The sequence below is a fragment of the Pinus tabuliformis genome, chromosome 5_1 (assembly GCF_031772625.1).
Source record: "Pinus tabuliformis cultivar Carrire ecotype Pingquan chromosome 5_1, CPIR1, whole genome shotgun sequence".
Classification (NCBI taxonomy): domain Eukaryota; kingdom Viridiplantae; phylum Streptophyta; class Pinopsida; order Pinales; family Pinaceae; genus Pinus; species Pinus tabuliformis.
Window position 1 is genome coordinate 535296805 of NC_142305.1, and position 22212 is coordinate 535319016.

Below are 22212 nucleotides of genomic sequence, written 5' to 3' on the forward strand. Positions count from 1 at the left end.
GTTATGCCTCCCACATCAGCTTTTAGTATAAATAATTTTGAGAATGAAGATGATATGATGGTTAAATTATATGGTGAAAAGCCTTCTCCAGAGTGAATCATGGAAATTGCTAAAGATAAGGGTTTAACTTATCAAAGAAGGGATAAAGATCAAAGTGGGAATCAAATTCCCCCTCGAATTTTTAACCCGGGTTCAAACTCTGGATTAGATGTCGATTTGGGAAGTTGGTTTAATAATGCAAAAATCTGGGTTCCTGTCGCCGAGATTGCGAAGATTCCCTCCCAAAGGGCTAAGTTACTAAAAGCTATTGAAGCTCCTCAAGTGAATGTTTCTCAACAGAAGGCACCTGAGGTTGATTATCAGGATGCTCCTATATATTTGCAAAGTTTGGATTTAGATAACAAGGATCATCAACCATTCTTTATTACTTTGATGGTTAATGGATATAAATTGAATAATTGCATGCTGGATTCTGGTGCGTCAGCTTGTGTCATGACCAAGAGGGTCATGGAACAACTTAATTTAAGAGTTTCTAGGCCTTACTACAATATATGTGCCATGGATTCTAAGAAGATTGAAGTTCACGGTCTGATCAAGGATTTACAAGTTCATTTATCAGTTTACCTTGACATTATGATTGTTATGGACATTGTTGTTGTTGATGTGCTTGATGCTTGGGGTATGCTTTTATCTAGAAAATGGGCCTCTGATCTAGGAGGGAGTATTCAAATGAATTGGTCATATGCTATGATTCCTTCTCCTAGAGGTGATGGTTTTGTGAGACTTAATAGAGAGCCTGAGAGAAGATTCCATGTTGAAGATCCTAAGAGACCTCATAATGAGATAATTAAAGAACAATCTGACATTGGGAATTATGCTATTCTGTCTAATTCCATAGTTCTTCCCGATGATAAGGTTGATAAAAAGATTGGGGATCTCAAGGATAAAGTTTGGTACATGTATTTTGATGGTGCATCGTCTAGGCATGGTAAAGGTGTAGGAATAGTATTAAAATCACCCCTTGGTCATATTTTCAAGTTTGCCTATCGATTGGAATTTGAAGCAACCAACACCGTCGCTGAATATGAAGCTTTGTTTTTGGGTCTTGAGTTAGCAAAGGCTTTAAGAGTTAAGTTGCTTAGCATCAAGGGGGATTTTGACTTAATTATCATGCAAATTAAAAATAAATTTACATGTAAAAATCAAAGGTTAAGGAATTATCGAAATGCTGTATGGGATACTATGGAATACTTTGATGCCCTTGACCTTGAGGCTATCCCAAGAGAACAAAATAGTTTGGCTGATGAGCTTGCCGTAGCTGCTTCTACTTTGCAATTATCTGATGGGTTGATCAAGGATAAGATAAAAATGGAAGTTATATTTAGGCCTTCTGTTCCAGATAACTCAGAGCATTGGCAAGTTTTTGATGACGAGAAACAAGTGATTCGTTTTCTTGATAATTTGGATGAGTTTGAAAATTTTCAAATAGATTCTAAGGAGGATGGATCTGATGATCATGAAGATATCATAAATCCTACTCCTAGGAATGTGGTTTCTTTAGAACAACACTTTGATCGGCATGATGCCACAAAGATGAAAGAGGAAAATAAAATGGATCCAAGCGAATACATCGAGGTAAACATTGGTACTTCTAGGGATCCAAAGATCATCAAAATTGGTAAGGGTACTAATGTTGAAGAAAGAAAAAAGTTAACCAATTTACTTCGTGAATATCGAGATGTTTTAGCATTTTCTTATGATGAATTAAAAGGTTATAGGGAAGATGTCATGGAGCACACTATCCCCTTAAAAGACGAAAATGCTAAACCCTTTCGTCAAAAGCTTAGGTAGATAAATCCTAAGTTAGCCCCTTTGGTCCAAAAGGAGTTTTCAAAGATGCTTGCAGCAGGAATTATTGCTCAAAGGAGGCATTCAACATGGTGTTCCAACCTGGTGATTGTTAGAAAAAAGAATGGTATAATAAGGCTTTGTGTCGATTTTCTAAACCTTAATCTAGCATGTAAGAAAGATAATTACCCTTTGCCAAACATGGAGATTATGTTGCAAAGACTAACTGGTTTTGGAATGATGTCATTGCTAGATGGTTTTTCTGGATATAATCAAGTGTGGGTTAAGAAGGAGGATCGTCACAAAACTACATTCACCACACCATGGGGTACTTTCGAATATATTAGAATGCCGTTTGGATTAACCAATGTTGGGGCTATGTTTCAAAGGGCTATGGATTATGCCTTCAAAAGTTTAATTGGGAAGTTTATTGAAATTTATCAGGATGATCTTACTGTTTTTTCTAAGGATGGTATTAGTCATATAAGTCATCTTAGGCAAGTTTTTGATAAATGTAGAGAGTATGGGATTTCTTTAAATCTGGCTAAGTCTGTTTTTGGAGTAACTGAAGGGAAATTACTTGGTCACATCATTTCTAAAGATGGAATCAAGATTGATCCTGAAAGAGTTGAGGCAATCCAAAAGATTCCTCTTCCCCATAATCTTAAATCCCTTCAGTCTTTTCTTGGAAAAACAAATTTTCTTAGAAGATTTATTCCAAATTACGCAGAAGTAGCTAAGCCTATTCAAAGTCTTCTGAAAAAAGATGTAAAATTTGTTTGGAAAGAAGATGGCAAAAAGGCTTTTTAGGAAATCAAAGGTGCTATTGCAAAAGCCCCTGTTTTAGTTAGTCTTGATTACTCTAAGGATTTCATGATTTTCTCTTTCGCTTCTGAAGATACCATTGCTGGTGTCTTATTGCAGAAAAATAAGGATGGTCACAAGCAGCCTATTGCTTTCATGAGTAGAGCACTTCAAAATTCTGAATTAAAATACAATACCATGGAAAAACAAGCCTATGCCTTAGTCAAATCTCTTAAGCATTTCAAGACTTATGTGGGTTATTCCAAAATCATTGCTTTTGTCCCACATTCTGCGGTTAAAGATATATTAACTCAAACTGATTGCTTAGGGACTCATGCTAGGTGGGTTACTAAAATACAAGAATATGATCTAGAGGTTAGACCCACCAAGTTAGTCAAAGGCCAAGGCTTGGCTCAAATGATGACCGAAGGTAATGAAAAAGCTCTTGGTTTGATTTGTCTTAACGATTTATCTTCACCTGAGCTGCAAAAATTAGGAGAGCATGAGTGGTACAAGGACATTATTTATTACTTGTTAAATCTTACATGTCCTAACCATTTAGTCGCTCATAAGAGAAGGGCTCTTAGATTAAAATCCACTAAGTATTGCCTTATGAAGAATGGCCTTGGATGGAGAAATTCTGAGGGCATAGTACTTAGATGTGTTGACGAAATTGAGTCCAAGAAGTTAGTTTCTGAGTTTCATTCGGGGTTTTGTAGTGGTTATTATGCTGCTAGACCTACTGCCCACAAAATTTTGAGAGCTGGTTATTATTGGCCTTTTATTTTTTCTGATGTGCATAAGTTTGTTAGAAGTTGTCAATCCTGTCAACTGTTCACTGGGAAACAAAAGCTTGCTGCCCTGCCCTTACAACCTGTGGTTGTGGAGGCACCTTTTCAACATTGGGGTCTGGACTTCATTGGGAAGTTTCATGAAAATTCTAGCAATGGTTACTCATGGATTTTGACTGCTACCGATTATTTTACTAAATGGGTTGAAGCCATCCCTGCTAAGAATGCCACTGAAAAGGTCATTATGGATTTCATTGAAAATAATATCATTACTAGATTTGGTGTCCCTGCTAAGATCACTACTGATAATGCCAAGGCTTTTAGTTCTTCAGAATTTTCATCTTTTTGTTTCAAGTATGGCATTGTTTTATCTCATTCATCAAATTATTATCCTTAGGGTAATGGACTTGTTGAATCAATTAATACAAATCTCATAACCATTATCAAGAAGATAGTAGGGATAATAAAAGATCTTGGGATAGCAAAAGTATGCTTTATGGGCAGATAGGATTACTAAAAAGAAAGCTATTGGTAAAGTCCCTTTGAATTAGTTTATGGCTTGGATGTAACTTTACCTGTGCACCTGAAATTGCCAGCTTATCAACTCCTTCAACATTTTTCTACTAATAAAGATGTTGTTCAAAATAGAATTGATCAGATTGTGGAGTTGGATGAAACTCGTAGGATAGCTTTTGATAATATATGTAAAAGTCAATCTAACATTAAGAAAAGCTTTGATAAATCATCTCGATCTAGATCTTTGCAGGTTGGAGATATGGTACTCCTTTGGGATCACAAGAATGAAAAACCGGGAAAACATAAGAAATTTGACAGTTTGTGGCTGGGACCATACATTATCCGAGACATTGTTGGGCCAAATTCATTCCACTTGAGCAGATTGGATGGCGAACCACTTGACTTACCTGCGAATGGCCAAATGCTCAAGCTATTCTTCAAAGATGACATCTGATGCCATGGGGCATCCTCTGTATTGTATTTCTAACCCTACACCTTGTCATTTCAGCATTTCATTTCTGTTTTAGGATTAGATTTACTTTTCATGTTACTAGATAGTTAATAAATGAAGAGCTTATATCTTTCCTGTGCTTAATGTTATATGATGATTTTGAATGGAAGCTACTTATGTTGTGTGTATGCAGATTCTGGATTCTCACATTCCTATAGTGCAGCAACGTGTCCCCAAGTAGAGCCACATGTTGACCACTATGTGTCAACGACCCATAGCAGTACACCCCCTTTTTTCACAAAAGGAATAGCACCTGATCGATGTGTCCACGTCGTCTACCTATCGTCATCAGCCTGATTGTCATGTTATAATGTAAACCCATTCTGCATGTATATGATGTAAATAATCTCAGCAGATCTGTGTCATGTATGTAATTGCCGAGGTAAACCTATTTTTCTGGTAACAATCTACATTTCGGGAGGTTTTTTGTCTCACCGATCCATTCTCGGATGGTCGCCAGAGTTTTCCTTCATCCTTACCCCAAAACTGGAACAAATTTTTCACTAGGATCTTAGGTGAGTCCTAGTGTTATAGATCGAGTCTGTGTAAAAGTGATTTGGGAATAATCCTAACTATTTGGTTAGGTTATTTTATTACAAATTGCTTGATCTGCTAGATTATATTTTGGTGTCGCAAAACTGGGTAGTCTGTGAAGGTCTTTTGCAAATGGGTTTTCCCCCTTGAGACGTAAAAAATGTAAAAATCATGATGTAAAGTATTTTGAGGGCTAGAAAAATAATTTATCCCCTCAGAGGTTAATTAATTAAATTTTTTGGCCAAAATTAATTAAAATTCTAAGCCAAAAATTTAATTAATTATAGGTCCTAGGTAAATTTAAATTTTCCAAAGGCAAAATTCGTGGGTTCTTTAAAAATTAAAATTTAAGAGGTCCAAGGACTAAGGTAATTGACTATTTTGCTAAATTTTAAGCCTTTGGTCCCCGTGGTTAAGTCAGTCAAAATTTTGAGGAAATTAATTCAAAAATTTAATTTTTGAATTAATTAAAATGTAGTTAATTGAAAAATTCGAATTTCCTCAATAATTTAAAATTTTGACGGATGAGATTAAAAGAAATTTTGATCCTCATCAACGGTCGAGATTGCTTTGACGAGGATCACTCGAACTCGCTGTTGGAGGATTTATCTTTAAATAGGACATTTGTCAGTTGAGATCATTTGATATTCAGTCGTGTGCTAAGTGAAAGCTCTTTTGTAATCTTTTTTATGAGCAATAAAGAAAGACTTTGGGGTTAAATTTCTGCTGGTGTTACTCTTCGTGGGAATGCTGTAAGATGTGTTATTTTCATACATAGATTTCCTTTTAGCCATTGATGATAGCTTTCTGAAGAGTGATTTGAGCACAGGTATCTTGCTCAATCACTGGGGTTTGAATGGTAATTTAAATTTTGAATATAATAGCATGTATCTCTATTAAATCTGAGTTTTATTATCGTTTTCTCGCCCTATGTTGATGGTTGAACTGAATTGTGCAGGAAATTGTTGATTTTTTTAGATCATCGGGCGTTCGGGGAAGTTTTCAGTTGGACCAGCCAACTCCCGATTAGTATTTTCTAAAGAGCTTAGCTTGATTTGATCTCGGGCCTATCTTAAGAAATTTTATTGGTGATGCATGAAGGGTTCTGGGCGAAGCACCTCCGTTTAAATTTAAAATTTCAAAACTTTTCTGTGCTAAATTGATAAATCTGGCTTTTAAGAGCCCTAGATTATCAGATCTGGGAGCGGAGTTGGACTCACACTCGCTAGATATGTTATATCTGATGTTCTTGTGCATAAATCTGTAATTTTTTTTTAACTTTTCTGACTAGGGTTTATGGGGCTTCATTTATTTTGTATATCCGGGTTTTGGGTGTTTGTGTTTTCAGGAACAAGTTACAGATCTGGAGGTGAAGTTTTATTTTGAAGCCAGATCTAGGCCCTGGAGGGTAAGATTTGGCCTCAAAACCAGCTTAAGCAGGAACATTATTTTGCAGTCCTAGGGTTTCTTAAATTTTTATTGAATCTGGCAAAATTTTAATTTTTTTTTAATGGGTTTGACTGGTGAATCTCAAGTAGAAGTGCAACATCTTAATCAGAGATTTCTGGAAAATTTTGTTGGGTTATTTGGCTACCAGTTTCTTCTGTCTGCTGTCTGGGGTTTGTTTTTGTGCTCCAATTTTTTTTTTCGAAATTTCTGAGAAGGTTTGTCTGTGGTGCTCCAACTCCCCTCAGCACCATTTAAACTTTTAAACTCCTTCCATTGCAACCCATCTTAATCCGCAGTTATTAAAGCTCTCACGCTGCTCTAGACCTGCGTTATCGTGTGGCCCCACTGCCATAGCTGCGTTCTCAAACCTGTACGCAACTCCATTTTTTTCCTTGCTGCAACCTTTGTTCAGCTTGCTCCCTTTTTCCAGACGTTGCTCCAAGCCTACAATACGCTGCCCACGTTGCCCTCAATCTGCAAAAGTGTGATCTCTTACCTACAATCCATCCTACTGCGCTTTTCTTTTCTTCACTCCACACCTCGCAAATCACCCACGCTGTCCAATCCTCACGCAACTCTTTCGCTGTCTGTCTATCATCCATCTGGCCTGCGTAGCTCCATTCCCTCATCCATCTGCATCGCTTCTCTTTCCCTAGCCCGAGCATTCCTCATCAATCCACAACATATAAAACGCTGCTCCATCCCATCTCCTTTCCGCATCCCTGTTCGTTGCCATACGCAGCTTGTCTTCAAACCCGCAGCTCCCTTGCTATTTGCGTCCATCGACGTGCCATCCCACATCAATTCCCTCACCGCCCTTCATCTCCTGGGACCTGCGTAACAAGCAAAGGATCAAGCATTGAGCTCCCTTTTCCCCTCCGTCATCAAGTCACTGCTTTGCCCCCGCAAACCTAACCTGCACAATCAAAACTCTTCGATTTTTTATTTCATTCCCTTTCACTTTACATTGTTTTGCTTTCATTTAGTTTAGTTTTTTTTATAGCATCCTAGTTCGATTTATTTTCATAAGTTTGCCTTTAAACCATTTTTTTTTTTTTTGAATTTTTTTATTTTGTTTTGATTTTTCAATTTAAAAAAAAAATCTAAAACATAAAAATCCAAGGTTAGATGATTTTTTTTTTTTTTGTCTTTATATTAAGTTTATGAATTTTGTTTTGTTCTAACTCATTTTGATTTTGTTTGTTAATCTAGAAACAATAAAAAAAAATGGGGAGTTCGATTTTGGTTTTGATTCCATTTCATTTTGATTTTGATTTCTCTTTCAAAAAAAAAAAAAAAATCTAATTTTTTTTTTAAAAGTTCTAAACATAAAAAAGTAAAAAATAAAAAAGTAAAAAGAGGGGGCTTCATTTTCATTTTTAATGTGACTTTGAGATATCCTAAAGTTTTAAATCGAAATAAATTTCACATTTAAAGGTTTTAAATCTTTTTATGTGGCCTCTAACCCATTAAAAAATTTAAAAAATTATTATATCTTTTTCAATTTATTTCGGTCACTTTTAGTCTTGCTTAGCACATCGAAAAGTTTTCCTAAAGACTAATCAAATTTTTCAAGGACAAAATCTAAAGGAGAATTTTGTGGTATCAATATTTCTTTTTCTCTATAGTTAAAAGTGCTTAAATTTTCATATATAAAGACTAACTACAGGAAAGTGGTAAATTTCCTAGATTTGGGTCACTAAGCATAATCATTTAAATTCTAGGATCTAAATCGGTTAGCATTTAAATTTTGTGGTTGTTTAAAGTATTTGAATCTCTTAAAATTTAATTGCTAAGACATTGTGCATCTGTTGAATATCTTGCATCTATCTATCGTCATTGCTTGGATTATTTAATGCTTGTTACATGCTAGACATTTTGCAAATGTTTTCAAGTGATTGTTAAAGAATCTTGTTGTGGAATTACAATAGATTGTGTATCTTCGTTTCCTAAGCTAAGCATACTTCGAGCATTTGTTGACATTGATATTGAATTGCAAAGTATCTTTTGTTCTCTTTGAGCTAAATTTTATCAAGAAGATTTGAAATAAGCTGGTGTTTTAATTGTAATATCTTCAAGAGTTTATCATTTAAGTCTTCATTTAATAAAGACATCTCATTTGGGTAATTGAAGGCTTTAGCAACGTAAGTGTTTCCCCATCCTCGAGTCTAACTTCTTCTCATCTTCAGTGCATTTACATATAAGTTAGCTTTGCATAGATAAAATTTACTTCCAAGCATAAGCTTGGTCGATAGAAAGATAGATTTCCATTTGCCTTTTCTTGAGAAGCCTGTTTTAATAGTACTTAAAACGGTGACCTTGCAGTCGTCAGAGCCACAACTCTCTGCAGTGCCGGAGGCACCGGGTATGTTAGAAGTTCAGGAGAGGTATCGTTAATCACACCTTAGTGTGCTTCTCCTGACCTTCTCTTTGCTAATTACTACGAAATCAGGCTCAACACAAAAAAGAATGAAGGATTCACAATCTAAGTAGGCATTTAACTAAAATCAACCAAGATTCCTGCATCTCACATTAGTTTTAGGGTTTGCATTTCATATAAGATAGTTATTCATCTAAGCAACAGTCGCTAATCAATTACTTGGTCTTCATTTTCCTAGCAAGATCGTTGACTCCATAAGGCACTGGTATTAATTGTTTAAAATCTAATTTAATCCTAAGTCTTGTTGAATCTTAATCAAGTACTTGATCCCCTCGCTGTGTCTCCCGAACTGGTTGGTTCCCAACTAGTTCTTCTTCATTCCATTTTTCCATAGGGTCTACCCCCCTTAGCCTACTGTAGGGAGACAACTTAAACGGAGAGATTGGGGATCAGGGTGATAGCCCCTGATCTGAGCGTTGTCACGGTGCCTAGACATTCTGTGCGACAACACTAGGTTCAGAAAATGCTTCTTGTGTGTTGTACAAATGAGCTCCAAGTAGGTCGAATAGGTCTCCAATATATAGTTGTCCAGGAGGGTCGAATAGATGTGACTTGGAGGGCTAGGTCGACTTGTCCAAGGAGGGATGACGTGGTCACCTTGTGGACTTATAGACTCAAGAATGAAATTTATTTTCTTTTAAATGACCAAATGGGACATGACACAAATAGTTTTTATTTTGACTAAAAAAAAAATCTTTTTGACTCTAGCATGAAGAACATGCTGGACAAATTATAATAAATATATCAATGATAAATATGCATTATGAAAACTGAACCTAGTTATAATTTCAACACTCCCTCTTTACTAGGGAGGTATTCATAATGACTCATCGAGATATTCTCAAGTTAAGTTTGCTAGAAGAATGGGTCCAGATTGATAAGCATCATCAATAACATCATCATAATCAGCATTGTCAAATTACCAAGGCCTTGTCAAGTAAGCTCTGTCTCTCCACTAGATCAGAGCACAATGTTGGGAGGCTTTCAACAAGACACCACACGACCGCCTCTTCGAGGCACATGCTGGAACCTAGGTTCCTTAGAGTATGTCCTCCACAAGACCATTTCCTAATTAGGTGTCATAGTACTTGACACAAAGAAATGTCGGACCACCGGATCATTCTTAAATCGGGTCAATGTAGATGACTTGGGGTGTTAATCCTAATCGGTCACAGTACGTGACACAAGAATGCCAGTCCATGATGCTTATCCAATCTACCATTCTCCCTATCCTAGTCCATGTACTTGACTTAGGGTGTTAATCCTAATCGGTCACAGTACATGACATAGGGAGAAAATAGGTGTCCATTCTCACTCCCTCTCAATCTAGGAGGAGTTATTCATGAGTCCAAGCTTGTTTTGGAAGTACTCATGCTTCGCTTACATCAACTACCTGTTCGTCCGTGGAGGTCTATTGTAGCTGTCCATTCTCACTCCCTCTCAATCTAGGAGGAGTTATTCATGAGTCCAAGCTTGTTTTGGAAGTACTCATGCTTCCCTTACATCAACTACTTGTTCGTCCGTGGAGGTCTATTTTAGCTTCTTGGCACCCATCAACTCCATATCTCGAATAGTGTTATTTCATCATAATGTGCTTCGATCTTCCATGAAAAATTGGGTTTTCTATCATCTTCGTGCAACTTATTTCAAAGTATCGCGGTCAAATCTAGTATGCTATCAAACATTTTACGGAGCCAAATTGCTTCACAACTAACTGCACAAACTGCCATATATTCTGCCTCCACAGTGCTTAGTGCAACAAAATCCTGCTTCCTGTTTTTCTAAGAAACCATAGCAGATCCCAAGCAGAAACAACCACCAGTAGTACTTTTCTCATCATCAACATTGCCAGCTTAGTAATTGAATCAAATACATCAGAGAATCAATCAATTGCCAGTACAATGATGGATCAACAAGATCAAAATTCCTCAACTTCTTCAAATTGTTTTTTCCATGGGTTTACAATCCATCATTCAAACTCCAGGAGGATCTTGATCACATGCTTCCCTTGACCAAGAAATATTTTACCAAGTTTCTGCCAAACCTCAAGTCCCAAGTAGTAGTGTATCAATCCAAGATCCTTCATGTCAAATTCTGCTTCCAGCTCCCTCTCTTCCTTTCACTGGGAGAACCTTTTTCCTTCTATATTTCCATCTGCTGCATACTAGATCTTGACTTAGGCATAAATAGTCAAGGCATACTCTAAATTGCTCTCTCCCTCTGAACTCTGTTCTTCTTCCAGTACACATCGGGAAAGTCGTCATGCTTTACTTCATTCTTCTAGTTCTTCCACCTGCTGCCAATGCTTGGGCAGCCTAGCCATTATCCTGCAATCCTCTCCGAGAGGATATGAAAGAATGATTACAACCAAGCAAAGGATACATAGATAGGAAGCTAACTAAAAACAATAGCTTTAATCAAAGAGAAAAGTTATAGAATACTTATCTTTTTGAGAAAAGTCAGCTCCTTCTTAATCTTGGACCTTCCGTAATTTTCACCATCCTTCACATGATGTCATGTCTGCCATTCCAAGAGCTGGAGCTTATTCTTGTAGCGGAAATGATTAGTCCTAGGATTTTGTCCTTCGATTTTTTGTTCACACCTTAGCTAGGGTTTACAAACCCTAGATGCTTCATTATTCAAAATCCTCAAGACTTGCCATCTTCCAGATTTGCAAGTTCTACAAGAATATTCGTGTGCTTGCTGCAAAACCTAGAATTGCCATAGACATGTCCTCTATACTTGATTTGGAGATCATTGATGTTTCATTCACAGATTGTCTAACTTTGATTGTAGTACTTAGTCTTCATGTGCAAGGAAGGAATCAAGCACCTATCCTATCGAATATGTTTTTGTCCTTAATAGAGAGGACTCTACCTCTTATACAATGTATCTTTACAAACCTTTTCATAATACATCAGATGTCAACAATAACTTTCAATGGAGCATAAGATTGTTCGCTCACATTTCATGTCATTACTTATCTTGTTTTGTCAATACCTGAATGTGATTCCATGATAGTGTAGTAGATTTAGCATTGACAAAGCCTTCTAAGAACACATATCTTTGAGATCATCCTCTACTAACATAGCTCAAGAATATTATGCGTGCCTCATTCTTCCAGCAAGAGACTTCTGATTTGATTGAAGTAATATTTCGACCTTACTTGTCCTTCAATTCTTCCTTCGAGTATGATGCCAAAATTTAAAAATTTCTTCGGGCTGCTTCAAAGAGGTATAGATAGCTCCTTGCAATGCCTTGGATAGATTAGATTTCTGTCCTTATGTCAATTTGGTTCTTTAATGAAATACTTCTCCTTGCAATGCCTTGGATAGATTAGATTTCTGTCCTTGCGGCAATTTGGTTCTTTAATGAAATACTTCCTCAGACTAATTACGGATTAGAACAGAATTTGGTCTAATTCCACAGGGTCACCATCTCAGAGATTCCTTACAGAATTTCGTACTTGACTTTTAGAGATAAGCTTGATCCTTTTTAGAGAAGAAGATGGATTGAATAATGCCATAGATTCGGACCATGCCACAAAGATCATGCCTTAGTCTGGGTTCACGGATCTTGGATTTAGTTCATATCATAGAACTCGTAGTTACATTTTTTTCACATAGGTCTTGCTTTGACACAGAAAGGAGGCTCAGTCTTTGTATGTAGAATAACCTTCGGACCTTTCTTCAAACTTAGGATAGATAGAGACCACAGACTTCTGATTTAATTTCATTGTGATGACTAATTCTACAGTAAACTTCAGACTCTTTGCCACAGTAATGATTGACTCAGACTTGTCTCCATAGGTATAGTAGACTTTGGTCTTGAACTTGTCACTCTTCCACAGGGAAAACTTGGAATAATTCGGATGCTACAGAGATGTACTGTATGTCATAGAGGAACTCAAACTTGATTACTTTCCACAGAGGTTCAGATTTTTCTTTAATTCGGATTATTTTTCCTATTACAGAAGTTCGGTTTCATCATAATTCCACAGAGATATCACAGGGAGAAGGAGGCTAGGATGTACTTCAGAAATATAACAATACCACAGATGTAAATCGGACTTCTGGTCATATTATAGAGAATAAGGTTCGTAGCTCAGATAAGTATGCAGACTTAGAGAACTCTACTGACCTTGGTCTTATCACTAATTCTCAGGAATATATCTTGGGGAACTCGGCCCAGTACCTTAGATAAAATTCGGATCTTTTCACAGGGATAATTTGAACTGCGTCAAAACTAGCTCTGATACCATGTTGAGAAACCAAGTGTAATGTAGTCTAACCCCTAATTCCTCTTTCTTGGTAATTACTTGTGAAAATTATTGTTCTTTGGCTTTTCACTTATTCTTCATCAAGCAATTACACTTCTGTTCAAATGTTCAATGAAATAGAGATCATAGTGCACAATAGACAAGACACAATTTTACCCTGGGAATACCCACAATTGGAAAAACCCAGCAATCATTTCCTTATAGAGTCAGATCAAAATGAGAGATATCCAAGTTAAGACCAATACCAAACTGCCACCAAGGTACCAAGTCAAACCTTCCATTCATTAAGTCACCTTTAAAAGTCAAAGTCAACGCTGGTCAAACTTGCTTCAAATTTGGTCAAAGCACAGAAGTTCGGATCTGCAACTAGGGCCGAATTTCGTCCTGCAACAGCCTCAGAAATTTTCGGCCTCTTTCACAGAAAAACAGTCCACCACACGTGCGAGCTGTAGCAGTCAAAGATTCTGTCAACAAGAGGAATATTCCTCTTGTTTTTGAATTGTCTTCTTTCTCCTTTGACTTAGCTTTTTTTCTCCTTTGCTAGGTTCAAAAAATGCTTCTTATGTGTTGTACGAATGAGCTCCAAGTAGGTCGAATAGTTCTCCAATATATAGCTGTCCAGGAGGGTCGAATAGATCCCACTTGGAGGGCTAGGCCAACTTGTCCAAGGACGGCCGACTTGGTCATCTTGTGGACTTATAGACTCAAAAATAAAATTTAATTTCTTTTTTCTTTTAAATGTCCAAATGGGACATGACACAAATAATTTTTCTTTTGACTAAAAATAAGTTCTTTTTGACTCTAGCGTGAAGAACATGCTTGACAAATTGTAATAAATACATCAATGATAAATATACGTTATGAAGACCGAACCTAGTTACAATTTCAACAGTATTGATATTAGACTTTGATAATAAAATCTAAATAATGATGTTACTAATTAGTAATATAGATATTAGTAATGAATCCCTAATTAGTGACATGTGTACTTGTAATGGGGTGTACTGGATTTTTTCACATATGTATTTTAATATTTTATCTTTACTTTCATTATGCCCAGCCTTTTCCTTCTTTTCATGCTATGCACTATCCAGCTGCTAACTGCAATCCAAAACTGGTATAAAGCTCCAGACCCTTGAATTTCTTTAGATTAACTCATTTTATCTTATAAAAAGAGATTACTTCTATACTTAAAGTAATTACTAAGGTTAAGGCTCTATTAGGGGACTTCCACATGCCTAGACACTTAGGCCTGTGCAGAAGTACCTGCCCAAGCTACAAACATCAACATCTTAGTGATCCTGGCTTGAAGAACCTTGCTTTTGTTATTAGAATATCCATATTTCTTGTGGTAAGAGAACACCTTCCTCTTCTATGTCCTAGGTAGTAGGTGCTAGGTTGAGAGACCCTGAGTTTTGTCTATTGTTATTGGGTTGTCCTTTCTAAGTGGCAGGGGATTGAGAAGAGGAAACAGGCTTCTTTCAAGTGACACGATTGTTCCAGGTAGCTTAGCTTTTACTTTGGAAGCAAGCCCAAGTTTGATGGGTATTTTGGTGAAGATGTCAATAAATTGTTGAACACACTGTCCTAGGATTTGTTGAAGCTGTAGCCACATTGCCACCAAAGCATCCTTGCACCCTAATGGATAGAACCTCTTACGAATGACATCCTTCAAGATCCCTTAGGTGTCTATTGGGGGTTGGTTGTTGACTGCCAAATGCTGGTTGTGGGTTGCTTATTGATAATGAACACAATACCAGCAATACAAGAAGATACTCACACACAAGAAAAAAAAGGAAGCAAGTATGCAAGTATTAGAAGAGGATTGCCGGAACTGTACACATGCTGTACACTGATTGGTACTACTCTATATGCATTAGAAAATTGTCAAGAGAGTGATCAAAGTTGACCAAGTCTCAAATAAAATAAAAAAAGTGGCTGAGTGATCAATTTAAATTTTAGACTAAGTCATACAAAAAGATAAAGATAATATACAAATTCTTCTAAAGTATAAAATAGAAAAGCACAAATGTAATACATGCACACACATATTCACCAGACTAAGTCTCATCGCCCTTGGTATGTGGTCTATCTTCTGAGATCGTGGGGAGCTAACTTTCAAATAACAAATTACTTGGCCTCAAAACCTGGCTAACAAATCCGACCTGAAAAGTTTTGGACATACCATTTTTACCTTATAGATTTATTAGTGGATGGTGTTGGGGATGCTAAAGTTGTTGTCTATTAAATTTTTGTCTTGTGGTTTGGTTCTCAAGGTATGTAAAGTTGAAGAACCTAAGTTATAGCTAAATATGACTTAAGCTTTTTGAGTGTCGTCTTCTTAAATGTTTTCATCTTTAACTTATTTTATACTAAATACCATTCCTAAGTTATGCTTGGAATGGGTTCATAGATTATTCATTTAATAAATGAATTTATGTTCCTTGTGCATTTTGATCCTTCCTGATCAATTCGCTTCTGGCATGATTTCAGATACTGAAACAGTAATTATTGGAGGGGGCCATGCAGCAACAATAGCAGTTCGTGCAGCAAGAAAAGGTTTAGTGAAGGCATTGGCTATTGTTGCTGTTGCTCCTACTTGGGCTGGGCCGCTACCGATTGTTTTTGGTCGAGGTTCTGATATGGAGTCCAGGTAGACTATAAAGTTTTATCATTGCAACTGTCTAGCTGTGATAGCAGCTTTAGATCCTGTTGAAGATAAAAAGTTAGACAAACAAACACTGAAACACTTTTCTCTTCTTTTTGTCCTTTCTTTCCTCCACCTCAGCTCAAAAGATTGTCGTATATAAATATGACTGAAGAAAAATTATGTTATGATTCAAATTGTCAAAAGGCTATAGAGACCAAATTGGCTCCAACTGATGTTGAATTGTTAGATTCAATTTCCTGTTTATCATGAAGATTGTGTTGATTTTCCTATTGCAAATTATATAGGCACTTATTTCTGAAACTTGATAATTACTTCCAATGATGTAGATGATTATTTTGCACTTTCAATGTATTATTAAGCAATGTTGTGAACATCGGCATTGGGATAAAATCAGCAAGGGTCCAGAAAACCAAAAAATTGTAAAAATCGGGAAAATATCTGTAAAAATTGGCAAACATTGGCGAAGTCAAGATACCATCAAAATATCAGTAAAGATCAGCAAACATCGGCTAGGCCAAAAAATCGTGATTTCGAGATAAAATCGGGATGTTATCAAGATGTTCACAACATTGTTATTAAGCAATTGCACATTCATAAATTCAACCATAGAGACAATAGAGCAATAGAGATCACAATGCACAAAGAGAACAAGATTTTACCCTGGGAAAACCCACTAAGGGGAAAAACCCAGCCAACCTTTTCCTTAGAGAATCAATGCAACAAGAGATACATCAAAGTCAAACTAACCAGCAAGATGAAAACCACAAGATGCCTCAAGATGCCAAGTCAAACTTCACCAAATCACTTCAAGGAGCCTCTCCACAAACTTGCTCTAGGTTTGCACTAGGGCCGAATGTTGGTCTCTCCTTTATCTCAGAATTTGAGACCTGTGACCAGACTTCACCACAGAAATTTCAGACCTTCAATATCACACGTGTGAGGGCAGCAAAAGAACACACATGCGAGGAGATTTCTTCTTGAGCTCGGCTTCTTCTTCTTCTTCAACTCAGCCTTCTTCTTCCTCGTCCTCCTTCGATTCTAGATCAGAAATACACTTGATGATAAGAGATGTGAATTCCCTTGGAGTGGAGATCAAATGGTCTCTATATATACATGCTGGAAGGGGTCGAATAGGTGTCTCTTGGGCTAGGCCGACTTCATCATTGGGAGGTTGACTTGGGCATCTTGTGGTGTCTAGAATACAAATTTAAATTTTCATTTTCCCGCTTTTGATAAGGTCATGAAGAACATGCCTTATAAATTTTTCTTTTGAATATAAAATTTAATAAATATTTTTCTTTTCTTGCAAGCATGAAGAACATGCTTAAAATAATTTTTCTTTTTGATCAAATACAATTTACATTTTATTATTACAAGTACAAGTGAACATTATGAAGACCGACCATAGCTACAAAATTCAACAGATTGTCCATGTTAAGAAAGTTTTGTCATTTGCAATGTAAAGAGCTTTAATGCCATATTATTGAGTGATGGAGTGACACAGCTGTCTCCACACATTGAGTGTTATCCTTTTCCTTTCTTAATCAAATTATCTATGATTCTATCAATTCTATTCCTGAAGCTTTCCATAGGTCAAATAAATTACATGCATGCATTTCTGTTTGCTGTACTTTTATCTCATTCTGTTAACCACATTCATTCCTGCATGTCTACAGTCTGGCCATCTTCTGAAATATAACAGAAATTTAGAGCAACCTTAATCAGAAATAATTTCACTTTGAACTTTATACTAGAGTTATTGCAAGGGTAGAGACTGTTACCCACCAAAAGTGGGTCAGTCATAGGAGAATTTTTTTCCCCTCATTTGACAACCAGCCTGCCAACAGTCCTATATGTTCTGCCAATAGTTTTATGTCAAAGCTGTCCACCTATTGCTGTGGTCAATGCTCTCTCCCATCTAGCATTCTTATTGAAGGAACGTGGGTTATCTATCAATAGGTAATTTAACCATTTTGGCAGTCACGTGCTTTCATTTAATGTTATGGGTATATTAATATGAAGCACGGGGAAAGTTGAATGATTGATTTCTTCTGATTGTATCCTTGTTCCCACACCTCACCTGAGAGGTTATCCTTTGACCCTAGTCTAGTAGGAGCTCCTCTAAGGCCTCATGGTTTAGGAGGGGCACTAATAGGGACCACTAATTGATATAGCATGCCCATGGTATACTTACCACTTCCCATCCTTCCCAGTTATTCATCTGTATTCATTGGATTGATTGTCATTGGTCATTGGAATTGGCGTTGAATTTTGTACAAGATGCATAGTAGAATACAATTTTTTTCCAGATAATTACTTCCTAATGATTTTCACACAAGATTCTATGCCACTGATATCATTGAGCAATTACACTTCAGAAAACATCAACAATACATGTAGTAGAAATAGTAAAGTTCATAGAAAGACAACCATGCACAATAGAGATAACAACTTTTACTTTGGGAAACCCAATATTGGGAGAAAACCCAATAACTTTTCTTTAGGAGAAATTATTTTTCAACAAGGTTTATAAATCATCAATTTGTTTAGAAATCGATGCCAATAATCCAAGTCAATTTCCAATCAAACTTGGTCAAACTGCTACTAGTCAACCTAGTCAACTTATCGAAATCACTTATGAACTCTATGATCAAATTGGTCAAACTTTGTGGTCAAAATGTAGTCAAGGTCTTAGTCCACTGCAGCCATGCGGTCAACTGCTTGCAGCTCGGCGACAACGGCTTGGGGCACTGCGATCAACGTCGTGCAGTTCTGCGGTTAAATCAGAGATCAAACGACTTGGTCAATGCCCATTTAACTCAGTTAAACAGAGTCAACGATCTGGTCAAAAACTCGGTCTTCTTTTTCCACATGTGCGGCCAAGAGAGAGAGAGAGATATAAAAGTAGAAAAGATAACCTCTGAAACAGATCTTAGAGTTGCTTTATATTGGTGAGAGAATGAGGCATCCATCATATATTTATACGGATGTTATCGGAACTGAACCGGAAAACCTTGTGGACTAGGAGCTGGTTATAACCAGATCAAAATTGGTAAAAATTTAAAAAACTTGACCAAAAAACTGGTTTACCAAAAACACATAAAATATTCAATTTCTAAAAGAAATAGATATAGTCATGTGCATCCATATGAATCCAAACCATTTATATACAAATATGCAAAAATTATTAATATATAACAAGTAATAGTGCATATAACCAAAATAACACTTAGTGCAAAACATCGCTGAACCAAAATACATCGAGAAGCAGGGCCTAAAAGGCCTCTATAGTCTAAAATAGCATGATAATACAATAATACAACTACAAGTATTGATGGTCATCATTAGAATCATCACCCTCCTCATCCTCATCTGCAGAATGTGCAGCCTCCAAGTTTGCAATGGGATTACGGCTTGGTTCCCTTGGCCCTGAAGGTGTTACTTTTGATATATTTCCATCTGCAATCTGTGGAGTGGGTCCAAGTCCAACCAAGAAAGGTCTTCATTGTCAAACACTGGTGCCTAACTCTCCACAACTCATTATGATGTTGTGGATCAAAGTCACCCAAGACTATGTTGCTTGATTCATGAGTTTTGTTCATCAATTGGTTACGCCTCAACTTAAGGTTGTACTAAATATAAACCATGTCATTCAATCGCTTTTGCTCCGAATGGTTCCTCTTCTTAGTGTGATATGCCCGAACACATTTACTTCCACTCACACCCTAAAGCACTACATGTCTGGCTCAATATTCGAATTGCAAATTTTTGCAATCAAGGGCATTCACCACCAAATTGTTGCCACCAATAGGTTGCAAAAAGGGTGGAAGGGAACGAAGTATTAGAGAATGACTTGGAAACGTGGACTCAACAATTGCAAATTGCAATGAGTAATATATTAATTTGCAAATTTTGACAATTCTTACCTAGGGGGTCCTTTGCTCTATTTCTTTTAGCCATAGAAACACCAAAGTTATTGATACTCACTAAAATTCAACAACTTGTTATGAATAAGATATTGAGTCTTGGGATATGGGACCATGCGCTCAATGCATTTATATAATCCCCCTATTACCTCCCCATCTACCTCAAAATTTGTAGTGTAATGGTACCTTCAAAGTTCAAAAAACAAAGAAGTATTCATCAACCGATTTCCAATATTTGGTAAAGCTTTTCTAATTAGTAATGAATGACAAAAGTTAAAAGTTAAAACTTATAAGCATTGAAAACCAAAATTACATACCTTGGATTAAGTAGTAGCTAATTGCATGTAAAGGTCTATGGAGTTGTTTGTTGTTGATTTTTGAAGAGTCTTCTATACTAATAATTTCTTTTGATGATTTAATTCATTTACACATTTTGATATTGTTTTTCCAGATTAATCTTATCATCAATGTTTCGGTCGACATTTCAAACTAACTACTGTGGTTCATCCTCAGGACAAAGATGAAAATTCTGATCTATCCAAGGGTTTACATAGTCGAGATGCATAATGTTCAAAATATGAATGTAGGAGAGAGTCAAACAAAATTAGTAAGATGTAATATTTATTAAAATTTAATTAATATATGAACGTTAGGCTATAAAATATTTAGTAAATTATTACTAAGAAATTAATAATTATATAATATATTTATAATTTATAAGATAATATTTAATAACGTGTAATTAGTTATTGGGATTAATAAATTAAGAAAATTCGCTGTTATGGAATCAAAATAATATTCAAAACTAGATTAGGAAAATGAACAAAATAATAAAAATAAATAAAAATATAAAATCAAATGCCAAGAACGAAAAAGAGAGTGAATAAAAGGAAAATAATATTTAATTAAAAACAAAAATATCTCTAATATTTTTTTTATTACTGTTCTTCATTCACCTATAGTATACTATATAATAAATTTTAGAATGAGAATATAGCAAAATATTCAATTAAAATCCATATATATATAATATTTTATTATGATTAAAGACAAATATGTCAATTATTAATATCTTATGCTATGTCAAAGTATATATTATAATACATAATATAATGTAGAATCATATATACTAATAAATTAATATAGTTATGAAATATGGTATGTATACATCTATATAGGGATATTTTATATATATGAAAAATTATTTATCGAAAACATGTTTTATATTATCAATTCTATGTTTGTGATATCTAAATTATGTATTAAAGAATAATATTTATATAATGCTTAAGATCATGAATTAAGCTATGATTTAAAAAGTAGGAACCCACAACTATTTAAACCATTGGACAGATCGGATTTTTCATCTTTGTCCTGAGGATGAACCACAGTAGTTGGTTCAAAACGTTGACCAAATTAGAGGTCATTTATATGTTCTTATCCATGGTTTCATCATTAAGCAAATTACGTAGAAGACATCAACAATTAAGACAATAGGATCATAAAGAGACAGGCACACAAAGAACACAATATTTTACCCTGGGAAAACCCACTAAGGGGAAAAATCCAACCAACCTTTTCCTTAGAGAATCAATATAACAAGAGATAAATCAAAGTCAATTGACCAACAAGATGACCAACCACGAAGGACCAAGTCAACCCTCCACATTTCTGTCCAAAAAGTTGTTCGCAACAAGGTCTCCAAGAGAGCCAAAACTGTCCAACAAATCTACCTCAGAGCTCGCACCGTACCAAAAAGATACACCACAAAACAAGTTCTTAAGTGAATAGAAACTCATCTTCTATCTCAGCCTTAGAAATCAGATGATGCCATAGAATTGGAGCCTCAAATCTGCGCATAACAGTCACAAATCCTACGTACTATACTATAGAGAGAATATGCCACAAATACACGTCCAGATCTCAGCCTCCTTTGAATGCTAGAGTGAGTGCAGATGAGATGCGTCTCTTCCTTCTTTTCTCGGCCTTGATCTCCTTTTCTTTGCTCAAAAACAGAGATATGTGATGTGATCAAAGTGTGTCCTTGGAGGTAGACGAGTAGGCTTATTTATAGTCTTTCTCTCATGCGAATGGGTGTGTCTCATGGTAGGCCAAATTGTCTCTGAGAGGGCCGTCTTGTCTCTTGGAGGGCTAACTTGGTCAATTGTGGAGGCTAATTCAAAATTCAAATTTTCATTTTTCCCGCTCTTGAAGAGCATGCTTTATAAAATTTTCTTTTGAATACAAATAAATAAATATTTTTGTTTTTCTTACAAGCATGAAGAACATGCTTCATATAATTTTCTTTTGCAAATATAACATCATTACATGTACAAATGATACATTATGAATACCGACCATAGCTACAAAATTCAGCGCTCCCTCTTAGCTAGGGAGGTATTCATAATGACTGTCCTAATTTTCATTGTATGCATGATCTCTT

General features: G+C 35.9%; 1 protein-coding gene across 1 annotated transcript in view; it reads left to right on the forward strand.

The window, feature by feature from the left end:
- LOC149165913 (alpha/beta-Hydrolases superfamily protein) overlaps positions 1-22212 on the forward strand; it is a 233563-nt gene that overhangs the window by 93806 nt on the left and 117545 nt on the right. The window contains exon 3 of the mRNA XM_089432419.1: positions 15666-15825. Coding sequence (XP_089288545.1) covers positions 15666-15825 — 160 coding nt within the window. The remainder of the gene's footprint in view (positions 1-15665; positions 15826-22212) is intronic.